We start from the raw sequence: 18,969 nt of genomic DNA on the forward strand, positions 1-18,969 counted from the left end.
AAACAGCCTTGTAAAAATTATCTTAGCTGTTAATTTTATAACAAAGCTTAGCATAAATGTAATTTCAAGAACTATTTAAATGGTTCACTTTATACAGAGTTGCATGAAACAACCGTGTGGACAAATTCCGCGTTTATATGCACTCTTAACACGATTCAACAACTCTTAACTCGCATTCAAAATGTGATTTATGGTGGCTCGGTTAAAAGTTTCAATACGATTAGAGAATGTGTTTACATGTGTGTGTCCATATAACATGGTTTGACTTAGAACGAATTGAAGCATCATATAAACGTGGTAATAGGCTACGGTTTCGGTTAGAGCGAATTTTATTCGTTCGACATAGCGTTGACAGTGAAATTACCTACACTTGTGATCAGCTAATTAAGCCAGCACTATTTCGATCAATTTTGGCTATTTTTCTTTTGCTTATTTAATGTTTATTATTTTTCCAGAAAAGTCTAACTCATTATATAACAACCACCACATAAATGCAGATTTCAAACTTTGTGCAAAAATTATGAAACATCTGCAAAGTTTCAGTTAGATTTTCAACTTTTAATTCAGATTTTTTAGAATTTTTTTGATTATGCAGTTTAATAACCCATTAACTTCTAGGGTAATAATGTGCAAGTCATAAGTTGCTAAAAAATCGCGTTGATTTTTAATAATTTTTTTTCTGACTGCATTACAAATTTTTTTTCCATACAAAATAAATTTTAGAATTTTTTTTTTATGAAAAAAAATGCAAAAAGAAGTCAGAAAAAAAAATATTAAAAATCAACGCGATTTTTTAGCAACTAAAGACTTGCGCATTATTACCCTAGAATTTAATGGGCTATTGAACTGCATACTCAATTGTCTTGCAAAAATACTTTATACTCAGTGGTGTGCGGCGATTTTTTTTTCTGGTACGGTCTAGTGTGCAGCTTAACCAAAGATGTTCGTAAGCAATATTTTTTGTATGATTTCAATTGAAATGTGTATTTACTTACAAACTTTTGCCTCATTCGAATTACATATTTACTTTCTAATACTACTTCATTCTTGTGCTAGTTCAGAAGAGTTTAAAGTATAATAAATTCTTAAGCTTCACCTGTGGACGTTGCACACTTTGCTACTACCTAATGCCCCACGGGAGCCGTTCAAACTTTAACTTTGTTGCTTTTGTAGAAATTGTTGATGATAAAACTGTCTTTTGAAAAAGAGAAACGTTCCAAAGATTATATACTTTGAAATCAACAACTAATAAAACTTAGTGCACGTTTGTGTACGCTTAAGGCTTCAATTTATGTAGTTCAAATTATTGCAATGGATATATACTGGTTGAATGGCAACTCTATTGACGAAAGTGAATATAGCGAAAATTTTACATTATCTGGCACTGCATACTTATTTTGGTACAGCCATTTTAGGTACTTATAGATAAGTATGTCAGACAAAAACTAAGCCATTTTATATTTAGAATCAACAACAAATTTATAAAAAATTAAAAAAAAAAACGAGAATTATTTTTTAACAAAAAGTTTTATTTTCCTGAAACGGCACAGTAGAAATTTCAGTCGATGGCCACGGCTCGTCGGACCGGAGCTATTTTAGCCGGTAATTTACACTGCATGCCTCGCTTAAAAAGGCCAAGCGTCTAGTGATGACTACATAAACTGCAAAAAAAAACAGTACGCCATCGGGAAGATGAAAAGCATCCAAAGTCATTGGTGCCGACGGAATATCTATGCTGATGCTGAAAACAATTTGGTCCGACGGGAGTAGCATATCTCACCAAAGTTCTCAATCTTTTGCCGGCCACCCTCATAAATCCAGATACATATATGGAAATCGGGGAGGGGGGTTCCAATACTAAAGCCGAGTAAATCCGCCAACAAAGGCGAGTCTTTTCATTCCACGCTACTAGAAGACATTGAGGCTTTCACTCTACCACAGAATTTCAAAGGGTGGTCGGCGAATTATCTCAGAGGGCGGTAGTCGTCAGTAATCTTTCGAGCTAAAACTCTTTAACTAAGGAGAAGTAATCAAGGGGTACCACAGGGTTATATGCTAAGTATCCCAGCGATTGTTTAATTTCAACATCTCGAAGCTTCCTCAGCCACCGGAGTGAGTTTCCCTGATATCATACGCTGACGACTGTTCGATATTGATGACCTCTGCTCAGCTAGAAACCCTCTCCAAACAGCATGTTTCCTGGGCCTACCGTTAGTTGAGCTTGACGACAACAATGGATGATTGACAAACCGACTTGTGCGGGGCTTTGTAGTGCCGCTAAAACAACAACAATGAAATATTTAACATCCGATTTTGATATCAGTAAAACCATCAAAAAAAATTTCAAAAATATTCGATTCAGTTGCAGTTTCAAAGAAGACTAAAAAAACTGCACAGATATGTTGTATGTGTGTATATATGTATGTATCTTCTTACTAATTTAGCTATGAGCATTATGTACATGCGCCAATTACTTTCGATTTCAATTGCTTTGAAAATTCGATATCGACAATATTTCTTCAATTTTATTCACTAGCTTTTACGCTTAATGATTTGCTTCTACACGTTTGCCATTTTTCTTTGTTTTTGCACAGCTGCTTTGTGCAATCAACACCAAAGACAAACACGATACACACACAGCCAGCACAATAACTATTGAGGTAGAAAAAAACAAACAAAGATGCTGACAAATAAGTTAAGGAATAGCGAAAGACAAGAGAGAATTTGAGAATAACAGCGGCATAGAGCAGCGCAGGCGGCAGACAATATGCTAGGCTAGGTGAAAAAAATTGCAGCTCCTTTATGTACATATGTATGTAAATAGGTATGCATGTGTGAGAGTATGACAAACGGCTGCTAGGGGGGCAAGCAATCAGATACTATGCGTCTACTTATGCTTCATTTCACATTCCTCGTATCTTGCAATGAGTGATGTCTACGATGCGCGCTGCAAAGAAATAGGAAGAAACTAAATTTGCTCTTGCATTTTTGCCTGCTGGTCTGTACCAGGGATGTTGCGAATGTGGAATTTTAGACATCCGCGGATGCGAATGCGGATGCGAATGTTTAAACGCTAACATCCGCGAATGCGGATGTCATGTATTTTTATACCCGAGCGCACTGGTGCACAAGGGTATTATAACTTTGTTCACATAACGGTTGTTTGGAACAGTCAAAACGAGTCGAAATAGATATAGACAAATGTATCCATAAATGATCAGAATGAAAAGAGAAATCGATTAAGCGGTGACTGTCTGTCCGTCCGTCCGTCCGTCTGTGCACACGATAACTCGAGTACAAATTGAGATATCTTAACGAAACTTGGTATGTGTACTTCTTTTGAGCGTAGGACGGATGGTATTGAAAAAAAGGCAAAATCGGACGATAACCACGCCTACCTCCCATGCAACGGTAGTTTTCAGAAATACGTAAACTGCGATATTTTAGTAACTACTGAAACTTATTCACTCAAAATTAATATTTACAATCATTTTTGGGCGAAAAATAAGAATATTATAAATTTTTGGAAAATGGGCGTAGCCACGCCCACTTATGATTACATGTGTATATCTTGGGAACCGCTCCATCAATTTCTCCCAAACTTGACACAGTTGTTGCCTTCACAAAACATACCAAACGGCTTAGAATTTAAAAAATCGGATAATAACCACACCAATATCCCATATAACGGTAATTTAGAGAAATACGAAAGCATCGATAAATCAGTAAATACTGGAGCTAATTTATTCAAGATTGATGTTTGCAATAATTCTTTAGCAAAAAGTATGCTTATTATAAAATGTTGGAAAATGGGCGGGACCCTGCCCACTTATGATCACATACATATGTGTATCTCGGTAACCGTTCGATCAATGTGTACCAAACTCGGTATGATTATTGTGGTTGCTACATAAAGGCTAAACGTTGAAAGTCATCGAAATCGGACTAAAATTACGCCCACTTTTTCATAACGGTAAATTTCAGAAATGCTTGAATCTTCGATATTTCGAAATTTAAGGACGCAAATTTTACCCAAACAATCCCTTGAAAAGAAGTAACATTATTATTGAATTTTTGAAAATGGGCGTGATGCCGCCCACATATATCTATATAAGTTTATCTCATTATATCTAACTGAACGTTCTATCGAAGGTGTTTGAAATAGGGGTAACCCCACCCCTGCTTACCATGTAGCGGTATGATTGACTGTCAACCTGTGCGGACGGACGAGAAATTATTAATAATTCACGTAAAGCAAAGAAAAAAAACAGAACCAACGCGAAAATACAATACTAGGCATAAATAAGCTTTCTGCTTATTTGCCTATAATTATAAATTACTTCTTCAGAATTTTCGCAATGCCGCGAGAAATTCAAATAAATGTGCCAACATACAATAAAATAAAAGCAGCTCCGGCCCCACCGCGCTTACCGAATAGTAGTGAAACAAGCACCAAGTGCAGTGAAATAAAGCTTGCTGTAACAGAAGCTGACCAAAAGCATTCAGCTGATCGACGAAATGCTTACTTTTCGTTCGTTTCCCCCACAAACAATGCTGATCGCGATAAATCGTTCTCTCCCTCCCCCCAAACACCTTGGCATGCACAGTCGCCAATGTCTCTGGTAGACCAAGTTGTTCTAACGCAACAACAAAGCACTAGCTTAGCAACAAGCACAGTAACAACGGTGAGCGCAGCTCTCACAACAACGACTACAACCACGACTTCAGCAATGACAGCGGTTTCACAACGCAGTTCACCCACACCTGCACAAACGGAAATTTCGGCACCAGCCCAAGCCAAGCAACGCAGCTCAGCGCAAGTTGACCTACTTAATCCAACAACCCGTACATTGACTCAAACGGGTATTGATAGGTATATACAAGTCAAACGAAAATTAAGCCCACAGCAGCAAAAAATTGCAAACCCATCAAAAATTGCAAAAACGAAAACCACTGACATTAACCCTCTACTGGGAAATAAGTTTGCGATTCTGGACAATGAATGTGACAAAGAGCCGAATGAAGTTTCTAAAGCCAAACCCAAACCGCCCCCAATTTATTTACGAGAGCAAAACTGTAGTGAGTTTGTGAATAAATTAACTCAGCTTATTGGAGACAATACGTTCCACGTAACATCAGTTACCAAGGGCAATATTAAAGAGACTAAACTTCAGATTCTAACTGAAGAAAATTAACGGTTGGTAACCAAACACCTTAATGAAGATAGGAAAAACTTCTATACGTACCAGCTCAAAAGCAGCAAAGGACTGCAAGTAGTAATAAAAGGTATAGAATCAAGTGTACCCATTGCTGATATTGCTCATGCTCTAGAGAACGCAGGATTTTCTATTAAAAATGTTGTCAATATTATCAACAGAGCAAAAATCGCTCAGCCTATGTTTAAGGTAGAACTTAAGCCAGAAACAAAGCCAATGAATAAAAACGCAGTGCACCCAATCTACAATCTACGATACCTTCTACACCGAAGAATAACAGTGGAGGAGCCGCACAAGCGAAACGGTCCCGTACAGTGCACAAATTGTCAAGAATTTGGGCACACCAGAACATACTGTACCTTGCGCCCAGTGTGTGTTGCCTGTGGCGACCTTCACGCTTCCGCTTCTTGCAAGGCTATCAAAGATGATGTGGCTGTAAAGAAATGCAGTAATTGCGGAGGTAACCACACCGCCAATTATAGGGGATGCCCTGTATACAAAGACTTAAAGTCTCGCATGAATCAGCGCAACACAGCCGTACGCTCTTCCACCACTTCAACTAGCTCGTATACATACCAACACCTCACGCCATCAACCACTACACGAGGAGCCTTTTTTGCCAATGCGCAGTGAGTTCCCAACGTTTCTTTTGCCGACGCGTTAAAACTACAAACGCAGCCAAGCACGGCGAAAACAAACTCCAATCAAGAAACATTTGCAAATATTCAAAGGAATAATACTGAGCAAATGCAGCCGAACCCCCCTACTTGTGGCATAGAAGGAATGATATTGAATCTTACTCATTGTATGACTCAATTCATGTCTACTATGCAAAATATGATTCAAGACCTCATAAAGGCTCAAAACCAATTGTTGCAAATTTTAGTGAATAAAAAATGAGTGAATTGAAAATTTGCTTATGGAATGCTAACGGTGTAAACCAGCGTAGATTAGAACTCAGTCAATTTCTCACTGAATACAACATAGATGTTATGCTACTGTCCGAGACACATTTAACAAATAAATATAATTTCTCCATACCTGGATACAAATTCACCCAGATGGTAAAGCTCATGGAGGCACAGCGGTGCTATTTAGAAATCGTCTAAAGCACAATATTCTAGAGTCAAAAGCAACAGCCTGTCTGCAAGCAACTACTATATGCTTACGAAACCGCGACCGAGACTTGAATCTATCGGCTATTTATTGCCCACCGCGATTTTTAATTTCTGAAAATGACTTTAAAGATTTCTTTGATAGCCTGGGTAATAGATTCCTGGCAGGAGGCGACTTCAACGCAAAGCATACGTACTGGGGATCACGCCTTGTTAACCCAAAAGGGCGGCAGCTATACAATACCATTATAAACAGGCACAATAGACTAGAGGTCACATCTCCTGGTAAACCTACTTACTGGCCTACCGATATAAAGAAGATACCAGACCTAATAGATTTCGCAATTACAAGAAACATATACAGAAATAACATAACAGCAGAAACTCTACCTGAACTATCATCCGATCACTCCCCTATATTAATAAAACTATATGAACAGACCCAAAATATCGAAATTGAGCCTCGTCTAACTTCTAATAACACCAACTGGCTTAAATATAAAAAGTACATCAGTAGTCACCTTAAATTAAACGCTGCACTTAACTGCGAGCGTGATATAGACTCCGTTGTTGAACATTTTAAAGAAACCTTTACTACAGCCGCTGGCCTGGCAACACCAAATCAAGTCCAAGTACCACCTACGCATACATCAGTTACAAATACCGAAATAGAAAAACTTGTGGCAGAAAAGCGGCGCCTAAGAAGACAGTGGCAGAACCATCGCTCACCAACCTCACAGCTACTGTATAAAGCTGCCAGTAAAAAACTGAAACAAGCACTCAAACGTGCAGAGGATCGCAACTTGCAAAGGTACATTAAGAAGCTTTCCCCGAATTCTACTGAAATATACTCTCTATGGAAATCGCTAAAATACTTCAAACCACCAGTGGCTACAGAAATGCCAATTAGGAACCAAGGTGGAACCTGGGCTCGTAGTGAGCAGGAGAGAGCCGAGTGTTTTTCACACCATTTAAAGAATGTGTTTCAGCCAAACTGTCCAACGAACAACTTCAGGCTGCCACGGCTAACCAAAAATACAAATGAGCTATACACACCTAGCAAGACGAACTCTTTAGAAGTAAAAGCTATAGTAAAGCAGCTTAATCCAAAGAAATCGCCGGGTGCTGATTTTATAACTCCGAAAATGCTAATAGAGCTACCGAATGTTGCACTAGCAATTCTTTCTGACCTTTTCAACGCTATCCTCAAATTCGGTTACTTTCCGGAATCATGGAAAAGGTCGAAGATAATCATGATCGCCAAACCTGGAAAAGACGCAATACAGCCGTCCTCATGCAGACCAATAAGCTTACTGCCCTGTCTTTCCAAAGTATTCGAAAAAGTACTCCTATCAAAGATATCTCCCTTTCTCCATGAACGCAATTTAATACCAGCACACCAATTTGGCTTCCGAGAAAAACACGGTACAATTGAACAAGTTAATCGAATTACAAATGAAATCAGAAGGGCATTTGAGCTCAGAGAGTACTGCTCTGCAATTTTTCCCGATGTGGCACAAGCATTCGACAAAGTGTGGCACGACGGTCTTATATATAAAATTAAAAAATTGTTGCCGCCGGAATTCCACAAAAAATTTGAATCATACATAACTAACAGAATATTTGCTGTTAAAGTATCTAATATCACTTCAGAAGACATATGCTGTATATATCTACACTTCAGATATTCCAACTAGCAAGAATATACTCACATCCACCTTCGCTGATGATACCGCCTTAGTAAGTCGTAATAAATGTCCCAACAGAGCTTCAAGAGTACTAGAGGAACATTTACTACGCATAGAAGAATGGCTGGCAAACTGGCGCATAAAAGTCAACGAACAGAAAAGTAAACATACAACATTTTCACTCAGACCGCAAGTATGCCCCCCAATCAAATTAAATAATGTCCATACTCCACAAGCCAATGAGGTGACATATCTAGGAATACACTTGGATAGGAGACTAACTTGGCGCAAACACATATCAACCAAGATTACACAAATGAAGCTAAAGTCAGCTAGCGTGAACTGGCTTATAAACAGTAAATCAAAACTGAAACTAGATTATAAAGTACTTGTATATAATACAGTGATTAAGCCTATATGGATGTATGGTATTCAACTGTGGGGTACGACCTGTGCAACCAACATTGACAGGATCCAAAGATTCCAATCTAAAACGCTAAGGGCCTTAACGGGAGTACCGTGGTATGTCCGCAATGAAAATATACATAGAAACCTTGGTATACCGATAGTTAAATCTGTAATCGACAACAGCAGAGAAAAATACAAAATAAAACTGCGTAACCACCCAAATCCACTGGCAAGTGGCCTGTGCAACACAACAAATATAACACGCCTGCGAAGAAGAGATCTACCAGCCTTTAATTGAGCGACGTTAAACCAACAGGGCTCAACCCCAGGGTTTGAGCTACATTATTGTAAAATTAGACGTAAGATTTTTAAACTTGTTGTTAGGCTTAATAGATGTAAAATAAGCAGATCCAACAAATAAATGCAAGTATAATTAAAAAAAAAAATAAATAAAAAATGTAGCGGTAGTTTTCGGAACGGTGAAAAACTATATTGAACACTTGCGCCGGGTATTTAATGTTCGGCTCCGCCCGAACTTAGACCTTTTTACTTGTTAAGAAATAATTTATGTGAGTAAATTAGGTGATTTAGTTAAATAAAAAATGTAAACGTTAGTAATTTATAATAATGTTTTTTTAGTACTTGAATTTGAAAATTGGAACATTGTATCCAATAAAAAGTTTTTAAAGGTTCGTAAATCAGGGCCACTAAATAACTGCTCGCTCGAGGAGACAAACTTGAAAAACTTGAAACTTGACAAAATTGTAAATTCTTTTCGATTGACGCTGCACCAGTCGAGAAGACTTTCAGTTATATTTATTGTTTTTTTTATTGCGGTGCAATAATTCTTTTTTGAGAATTGAATCGGGCTGCAAATGGCGAATGTATCCTCCCGACTATCACCTCCACAATCTAGTATCATGGCAAGATCGTTGTTTAAACACCATTGTTTTCCAAAGAATTCGTAATTAATTCATTTTTAATCCTTTCTTCTGTGACTGGCCAGATATACGTTTTATCAGTACACTTGCACAATATTCCAGGGACCGAAAAAAACAGTTATTTTTTACCAGTTATACTTGGCCTAATATTTTTTATTCCGAAATAAAAGTTTTTCTGCATAATAAACAAACAGCTTATCAAAATTAAACAAATTTAATATCATGTGAAAGAGGACTGAAATAGCTTTTAAACAGAAATAACGAACGAAGGTTACCGCCTCTATTTATATATTTTTTATATCATTTAGTACTAAAGAAATTCATATACCTGACCCAAGGTTTGTTCTATGGTAATTAATTAACATTTTTTATTGAAATATTTTTCAATAGGTGGCTTTGCTCGTTTAGACATTTCAGTTTTAAAGCTATTTAAGTCCTCTTTCATTTGGTACCAAACTTGTTTAATTTGGACAAGCGGTTTGAACATTATCCAGAAAGGACTTTTAGTTGGGAATAAAAAATATTTGGCCAAGTTTAACTCGTAAAAAAAACTGTTATTTTCGGTCCCTTCAATATTCGCATTCGCAAAAGATCCGCATTGATTAATGCGAATGCGAATGCGAATGCGAATGTTAAAATTAATGCGGAAGCTCCGCGGTTGCGAATGCGAATGCGAATATTCGCAACAACCCTGGGCTGTACCTATGTACATATTAAAGTCCAGCGCAAGTGTATTTGCCGCATTTCGTTCAATAAGTACTCCTTGCATTGTACTCTACTCCCAACACATTGTTACTCTTTTTCCGCATACATACACTACTTGGCGTTGAGAGAGTAAATACTTGACGTACTTGCTATTACTCCACCAAAGTAGGTACTCTACTTTCTCTCATCGCGTACGAGAGATATTTGCTGCTGCCAAAAGGGATTAGCAAATCTACTCTCTGTATACTTGTAGTACTGTAAGTACTTGCTAATTAAATTTCAATTCTGGTTGTTAGCCTACTAGTTGATATCGTTTGCGGCGCTGGTCAGTGAAATTGAAAGAGTAAAAATAGAATATGGAAATTGACGATGTAAGGAAATGTTTACGTCCTTATTTATAAAAAATAACGTAGATTTAGACAGTTGTTTAATGTGACATTTTCATAAAACTTTTGTATTCAAGCAGCTTTTTAAATCTATGTATGTACTTATATTTTTATGAAAGTATTATTTCTCTTTTTTAATTTGCTATAAAAAATTTTTCCATTTATTATGCGTAATTTTATATAAATTTTTAGTTTTTCTTGAGAGCCTTTACAAATAAAAAAAATTTCTTCAAAACCCACCCATTTCTGAACCTACCCATTGATAGCTTTTTTTTGATAACACTGTGCGACAGCTCAAATCGGTATTGAGTAAAACCAAATGCAAGAGATAGTTTTTGAATTGCATTGAATTTTTTTTTAATGAATACTAAAATTAGAGGTGTATGAATGGCGAAAGAAAAACTTTATCCGATTTTTTTAAATCGAAACTACATTTTTACATATGTACATGCATACATAAATATATTTAATATGAAATTGAAATTTTCACATCAATTTGCGCTATCTTCAAACCCATGGTTTCAATTGTACGCATATCGTCAGGGTTTTCCCCACAACTTGGTTTTTCTGCAGTGAAGCGACAGAGCAAGTGACGAGAAAAAATATATGCGGACACTTATGTATGTGTGTATCTATGCACATACGTATCTATGCACATACACACATACATATGTACTTAGGTATGTATATCAGCATTTTAGTTGAAAGCATGTTTTGCTCGTCGCTCTCTTCATCGCTCCACTACATTCCTGTCCTTAGTTTTATTCAGATACCACAAATGTATGTTTTCTTCGAAAATACTCAAGTACTACCAGTAGAGTACTCTACTATCAAATACCTTTTACTCGCAGTAGTTGCGGAAGGCAAAGTAAATACTCTACGCGTCTTGCTATTGATCGGTAGTTTACGTACGCTTGCAGAAACTGGTTTATGCTTACTCACACTTGACCCGAACGATGAGAGTAAAGGAGGGAAAGTATTTGCGCGGCGATCGGATGTCTTGTTAGGCCGTTTAAATGGAATTGCGCAGGAGTTTAGTACATATCGCATACCGTCTGCAAAAGAGTCACAACTCAAAATAATACGTTTGTCAGATAATGCGAAAAAATATTTCTTAGCACACGATAATCATTAGGTTTTTTTTAACAAATTATAACAAAAATTTTCTCCGGCTTTTGCAGAAAAGTAAATAAAAGCTCTGTGTACATTTTTAGCGCATAATCTCAAAAATGTCAAATTTTGAATTGTGACTCTTTTGAAGACGGTGTGCGATATGTAAGTATACATATGTTTAAGTTGGTTTGTGTGTTTTCGAGTCACGAAAAAAGTAAAAAAATTGCAATGAATCTAGAAAACAAATGACAACGCATAACTTCTAGCAAGCAGCCAGACAGCTAACAAACCGAAGTTACTACTCCGCCACCACTATAAAGAGTTTTAACCGTTATTATATGTATGTACGTCAGCTAATAAATTTCTGACTGTGTAGTTTTTTTATACGATAGGTTTATTTTGGCGATTTTTATTTCGAATTTTTAGCTTCTTGGCAGTGAAGAATCGTAGTTATCAGCTGCAATATCATAAATTCTGGAGCAACGTCAGTTCTGGGTAGCATGTGCGTAATTTTTAATAAATTTCAGCCAATTTCCTGTTTCTGAAATTTAAATTGCTGAAACATCATGCTGGCAAAATAAATAGAAAGAATTTGAAGCGAATCCAGTAAGTTATACCCAAAGCACGAAATTCGTTTTATCTACTTATCGAACAAATAGACAATTAAACACTATTCATGAAACAATTCTAGGAAAGCCAACGTTTGCCTCACTCCGAATCTTGTGCACTATTCCAGTGAATGTTGCCGAAGGCAAACGTTTAGGCTATTAGCTCGTATTAAGAATTTTTACATTCTACGATGAACGAAGATAGACCAACTCGCCTTGGCACTTTGACTTTGAAATCATCTCTGACTCGTACCACTGATTTTTTAGTCCGTTATCTCAATGTTTGCTGACCGAAAATCCCAAATACGAATGTGATAATAACAGATAAATTTAAATTTTATTTAAAAAAAAAGTAAACAGGAAATTTAGTTACTAGTTAAAGAAATTTTCGTCACCAGCGCAGGCTAGACCTGTTAATATTTTTTTAGTATTTTTTTCATTTTTTGGAGACTTACTTAAAACAAATAATTCAACTCAAAGAGTCTGCCGATGAAATCTTCTCTGGGATCCGGCCCGGCTCTCGACGGAGCACAGTGGGGCAAAAAAGGTTGCTGTGGACAAATCAATTTTGAGAGCCCAAATATTAACCGATTTCAACTTTCTTTTTTTTTAAATAACAGATAATAAAATTTCGCGTCGATCTATCCATGGCAACTTTTTTAAAAAACCCTGGTTTTTTATTTATTTATGTTCAAAAATTTAAAGAAAAAAAAATTTTTGAATGCTTCCACTTTTTTGGAAAATGTCTTAAATTATTTAAAAAATTATTCATAAACATTTTTCCATAGGATAGATTTAATTAAAAAATGTATTTCATTTGTTATCTATACTAATATATATTTTGAAAGCCGTTTTTTTTTCTAATCGAAAAACTCGAGAACAGCTGTACCGATATTTTTGAAATTTTGGACATCGACTCTAGACCCTCAAAGGATGATATTTTTTTCTTTAATTTTTCAGCATAAATAAATAAAAAACTAGAGCTTTTTTAAAAAATTGCCGCGGATAGATCGACGCGAAATTTAATTATCTCTTTTGTCCACAGGAACCTTTTTTACCCCACTGTGCGGCGCTCGCTATCGGGAAAGGTTAAAAACTTAGCTCCCACCAGCCTTTTTCCCCAGAGACAATATGAATGAGATATGGCATTGTTTTAGAAAAGAAATTTTAAATAGAGGTCTGCAGCAAAGCAAACTGGAGTAACTCCATTATGGAGGGACATGTCCAGGCAAGCACTCTGCGGTGGTACACAGACTGCTACAAAGCCACAAAAAGCATTAGGGCAAACATCTTTGGCCTCAGGATGTGGCTATGGGAAAATTCTCGAACATTTTTTAATCTGACTTAGCCAGGAAAACAGCTTCTTCTATTCCAAGAGGGCCCAAGCCATTCCTTGCAGTAGGAGCAAACACGAACAGGAAAGAGCTAGGGAAAGAGAACACTGGACTCGCAGAACCAAAATCTTAATGGGGAAAAGATACTAGGCTCCTAACTGATCCCCCTAAAGAGAAGCTGATCCTTACAGACACTACAGATTAAGAGGTCATGTGCATAAGCTAGAAAACTGGTTAAATAATTTCTGCCGCCTTTGTGGCGCAGCCAATGCACCTGCTGCTTAAGTTTGAGGTCGTTTTGAGACTGATAGAGAGCAGTCTAGTCTCTAATTGGCCAAAAGATGAGCTCTTACACTCCCTTTCGCCAAACACCATCTAAAATTTATGAGAAATTAGGGGCTTGGTAAAGTGTTGTGAGGAGTAGAGGATACAATAAATCCGTTAGGTCGCATTGCTTACTTATTAATATTATCTATATATCTATCTATGGATACTGAGATGGGAGGCCAGCTCGGCGGAGGCCAGCTCGGCGGAGGCCATCCGCTTCCTCGAAAGCATGTCTTCTGCCATCAGTAAGCGGATGAAATCATCTCTTAATAAGGTAAAGTTTGAGCCCCAGCTTCAAAGCAAAACGGTACTAGTATCCCGAACCCTGTAGAAGACGAAGGAATTTTATGGGTTCAGAATTTTTCGATGAGTAGAGTAACATGACAAATTTGAGGAGCTGTGGTCTGCCAACAGGCCTAGAGTGTAATCGATTCTAGATTAAGTTTCAGCGGCCTCTTAAATGGGAGGAAAGCATGGTCCCACGCCCGGGTCGTTTTCATAAGCACAAAGCATTTATTTCAGCATTTTTCCCCATCCGCTATTGAACTTCGAAAATATGGGTATTTGAATGCTTCAAAGGCTCCTTAGAGCGTTAGAAGGGTTGGCCAATCATTTTATGTCGTTGTTCGGGGTCAAAAAGGTGGTTATTTAAATCGACATGCGAAGCTTACAGGACCATGATGAAGAATGAGTCACCTATTCCCAGCCTGAAAGTATTCAACGTGGAAACCGTTGGTGGTAACATAGGTATAGGAAAGACCAGATTAAGAAGGACTTGATTTAATTTGGTAGTTTAGGTGACGACAAAGAGGATCGCCAATGAAAAATAACTACATATCGATGGCTGAGTGGAAGATCGACCTACCTCGGCAGCCAGTTCGAAAACGCCCTATCTCAGAAAACTTTTCAAAAACGCCCTATTTCAGAATTTGATTGAAAAACGCCCTATTTCAGAATTTTATTGAAAAATACCCTATCTCAGAATTTGGTTGAATAACGCTCTATTTCATAATTCGGTTCAAAAACGCCCTATCTAAAATACATTGAAAATAAGCTGAGATAGGGCGTTTTTGAATCGGCAGCTAAGATAGTGCGTTCTTCAACCAAATTCTGGGATAGGGCGTTTTTCAATCAAATTCTGAAGTAGGGCGTTCTTGAAAAGTTTTCTGAGATAGAGCGTTGTTGAAAATTTTTCTGTGATAGGACGTTTTCGAACTGGCTGCCGAGACAGGTCGATCATCCACTCAGCCATCGATATGTAAGTAGACTGAGAATAGCAAAACGTCGAGAAATTTTCATTAAAACACCTAACAAACTAACACCATTGGGTATAAAAGCGATCACAATGTTGTATAGTATATAACGGCGCACACAGACCCACAAGCATACGTTTAAACGAATAAGGTACAGGCTTTTAGCTCACAGCCAGCAGAATGTTGGCACAACCAACGAGTACATAGGCATTTCATTGCAGTGGCGTTTGCCAAGAGTAGTACAAAGCAATGCAGGAAAGCCAGCAGCAGACTGCAGCCTCAACTTCAAATGAGATGCCACCCGCATACAACTGTTTGCCGTTTCCTTTCTTCAAATATTTGTTTTTTTTTCCCCAAAAAAAACCCCCAGTGTTTTACTGCAATTTCACCCACTTTGTGGAAGCTTTTACTATATTTGTACTGGATACCTTTTCGCTTTTTTGTTTTTTGGCCAACAAAGAGTAGCTTACAAAAAAACACAAGAAGAAAAGATATCAACAGCGCCAAGCATGTAAGTGAAAGCGGAATGCTGTACACGCGCGCCTGTTGGTATGCAAGGCATTTTGTAATTTTTTTATTTTCTGTATTTTTTTCTCGTTTTATTTTACAGAACATCCTCTTTCTGGGCTCTCAGTTTTCGACTATAAATATACAAAAACCGTACATCACAACGAATTATCTTATCCGTCCATTTTGAGAGTGCAATACAAACGAGCCAAGCGCACAGTTGGCACAGTTGAAGCAGCGGACCAGAAAGGCATACAGCTACATATGTATGTAGCTAGCTAGCCACCCAGCTAGTCAGGATATTCCAACTAACCTTCAACCAACTGAACTCAACTGAATTTACAGGAGGCTTTATGCCTGCCACTTGCCAGCTGTTTGGTAAGCCCAGAAGTAGGAATGTAACTATGTATGTATGTACATACCAATGTTACATACATGTTAACATAAATAATATGTTGTGGCAAGCTCTAATCTGTATTTTTGTAAAATATAAAATATGAAAGGAAAATGTGAATGTATGTAGACTCTTTCAACCAAGTTAGTTCCTTTATTTTGCTTAAGTAGACACATAGATTGTCGCACGAAGGTCGTCATATTTCCCAAGTGGTCTATAAAATTGTGTGATAAAATAATGCAATAAGCTGATATTCGATATTTACTTTGAAAATTATGCGTATGAGAACAATTTATGAAATTAGATGACTAAATATTTACAACTGCATATCTTTTCGATGGAAACATAAACAACTAATTTTCTACATAAAATGGCACAAGCTGATAGGAGTAGCTAGAATTTATATTTATAACTACATGCTTGCATATATGCGGTGGCGAAAATATAAATACACGAATTTTTGGCTATTTTTCTTATTTTTTATTATTTTCTTATTTAACGTTTTTTATTTTTTATGAATGTATCTCGCTATGTAACTAAAAACAAGTAAGTAAAAATTTCAAAATCTGTACAAAAGTTAGGAGAACTTGACGAATTTCAACAAAATTGCATCAAATTTTCAATTTTTGATTGACTTAAAGCTTTTTACCAAAAAAATGAACCAAGTTTGATAAAATATAACACAAATGAACTGAAAAGCGAAAAAAATAAAAAATTTTAAAACGTAAGTATCAAATCAAGAATTATCAAATTCTTATATTTTTGCTTTTCAGTTCATTTGTATTATACTTTTTAATCTTGCTTAATTTTTTTTTTTTGTAAAAAGCTTAAGTCAATCAAAGGTACAGTAATTTTTTTTTTATGAAAGCAAAATTGAATGTGTAGCGTAAATAATGCTTTTCGAATTCTTTCCCTATGTATATGAGAAGTTGTTAAAAAAATTCAATTGATTAAAAATATAAATTTTTTTTTTAAACAAGAATCGAAATTTTATAAACTGACCACTTTATTTTATTGCCCAATAAGTTCTCTAATTGCTGTAAAAAAATCTTGATATTCGAATTAATGAGCATAAAAATTTGTTTGCAAATAACTTGTCAAAAAAAAATAAAATTAGCGCAAAATCTTTAGTGTCAATATTGCACACCATGTTAACTTTCAAAATCGGTCAAATTTGGATGGCCCACTTGAGAAAACTTGACTCTATTTGAGTTCAAATTAATTTTTGTGATGTGGACAAATCTCTCAAAAGTGCCTTACGCATACCTCTATGTGTTCTCCTCTACTGAACGTGATGAGTAACAGCAACCTCAGTTCACCCTAACATTAGCTAAGAATGCTATGATAAATAATATCTGTGGTCATAGGCAATAACCGCCTAAGTCGACTTAAGAACAATGTGCATGTGAAATCCCCATCTCGCCAGCTAGGCTATTTAAAAAATTATAGACATACATATTTTGGTTTCCCCATAAGGTTAACATTACAGTCCAAATCTCTAAAACGTTTTTTCTCGAAGTCAGGTTTTTTGACTTAGGCGATTATTGCTTATGACCACAGATATGTATGTACTAGATAATCATCTAGTACCACTATGTTTATCCGGAATATTGGAACAAGGTCACGTATTTCGCCTAAGGGTTTCAGGTATGTCAGCAGTTGAATTTACTAGGACTATCATGTCTCTTAATGTCAAAAATGATTTTCATCGCTCATGAACGGTGTACGTGGACTGATATCAGCCGGTTTCTAAACTTTGTTAAGCGCACGCGGTGTGCACAACAACATATTGGTGGCAACTCAATATGCAGTTTCTTAAATTTCGTTGTGCATCCCGAAGTCTGGGCAACGGACTGACCTAACCTATTCTACACTAACCTTTCCCATGAGAGTAAATTGCATTCCTTTTGGACAGGGCTGTAAAAAATTGCAATCAAATTGGATTGCAATCGCATATTTTACGTAATATTGCAATCTGATTTAATTGCAATTAACATTAATTGCTTATATTTTGATTGCAAAAATTTAAATTTGCAATCATTTAGAAGAAATTGATTGCAATACGTTTTTGATTGCAATTAATTTTTGATTGCAATCATTAATTGCATAAAAATTACTAACTGCAATCTGTCTAAATGACATTTATTTTGATGAATAATTGGAAGTACGATGGTGAGGCACACAAGCCCTCAGTGGGTTAACGCATCGCATTAGCAGCGCAAAGTTAACCCCCTCACGGCATTACACCTAGCAGTAGGTTGTGTTGATTGCCGCCTTTAATGTTTTGCTAATCGAGAGCATATACAATGTGCGTGCATAAAAATTCGATTTTCTGCATGACAAAGCTGCAGCTAAACAGCACCTCCATCGTGTTTTTCAACCATCCCTAGTAGTATAAGTATCGATGGCTGAGTGGAAGATCGACCTATCTCGGCAGCCAGTTCGAAAACGCCCTATCCCAGAAAATTTTTCAATAACGCTCTACTTCAGAATTTGATTTAAGAATGCCCTATCTCAACTGCCGATGCAAAAATGTCCTATCTCAGCACATTTTCAATGTATTTTCGTTTAAGATAGGTCGCTTTTGAACCGAATTCTGAAATAAGGCATTTTCAACCAAATTCCGAGATAGGGGGTTTTTCAATAAAGTTCTGAAATAGGGCGTTCTTCAATCAAATTCTAAAGTAGGACGCTCTTGAAAAGTTTTCTGAGATAGGGTGTCTTCGAACTGCCCTATTGCAGGTCACCATGTTGCTGGGTCCCCCCCAGTGGGATGGCCAGACGCTGTTCGCTGAGTGGCAAGCCCACTACAGGAATGCCGAGGATTTCCGGCGTTTGGCGTGCAGGCCTCCCGTCCAGTGCTATGTTTGTGCGTAGCATTGGCCTTTGGACTTCTCGGGCCAGGGGGTGCCTTGGTCCTACTGCTGGTGGGTGCGGGTGCACCTGATATCTGCTTCCACATAGGGCTACTTTT

At 37.0% G+C, this 18,969-nt stretch overlaps 2 protein-coding genes across 2 annotated transcripts in view; one reads left to right on the top strand and one right to left on the bottom strand.

Moving 5' to 3' along the window:
* LOC118753511 (protein-tyrosine sulfotransferase) overlaps positions 1-18,969 on the bottom strand; it is a 62,410-nt gene that overhangs the window by 29,103 nt on the left and 14,338 nt on the right. The window lies entirely within an intron of this gene.
* Positions 4,427-5,762, top strand: LOC118733717. Its single transcript, XM_036463247.1, has one exon. It carries the CDS (start codon positions 4,614-4,616, stop codon positions 5,193-5,195), a length of 582 nt encoding a protein of 193 aa, XP_036319140.1. The 5' UTR covers positions 4,427-4,613; the 3' UTR covers positions 5,196-5,762.

Source organism: Rhagoletis pomonella, unplaced genomic scaffold (assembly GCF_013731165.1).
Source record: "Rhagoletis pomonella isolate Grant_MI unplaced genomic scaffold, Rhpom_1.0 Rhpom_scaffold_00002, whole genome shotgun sequence".
NCBI lineage: Eukaryota > Metazoa > Arthropoda > Insecta > Diptera > Tephritidae > Rhagoletis > Rhagoletis pomonella.

What these genes read in the sequence shown, in the direction of transcription:
- LOC118733717 (XM_036463247.1), top strand. Translation starts at nt 4,614, where the DNA reads ATGTCTCTGGTAGACCAAGTTGTTCTAACGCAACAACAAAGCACTAGC.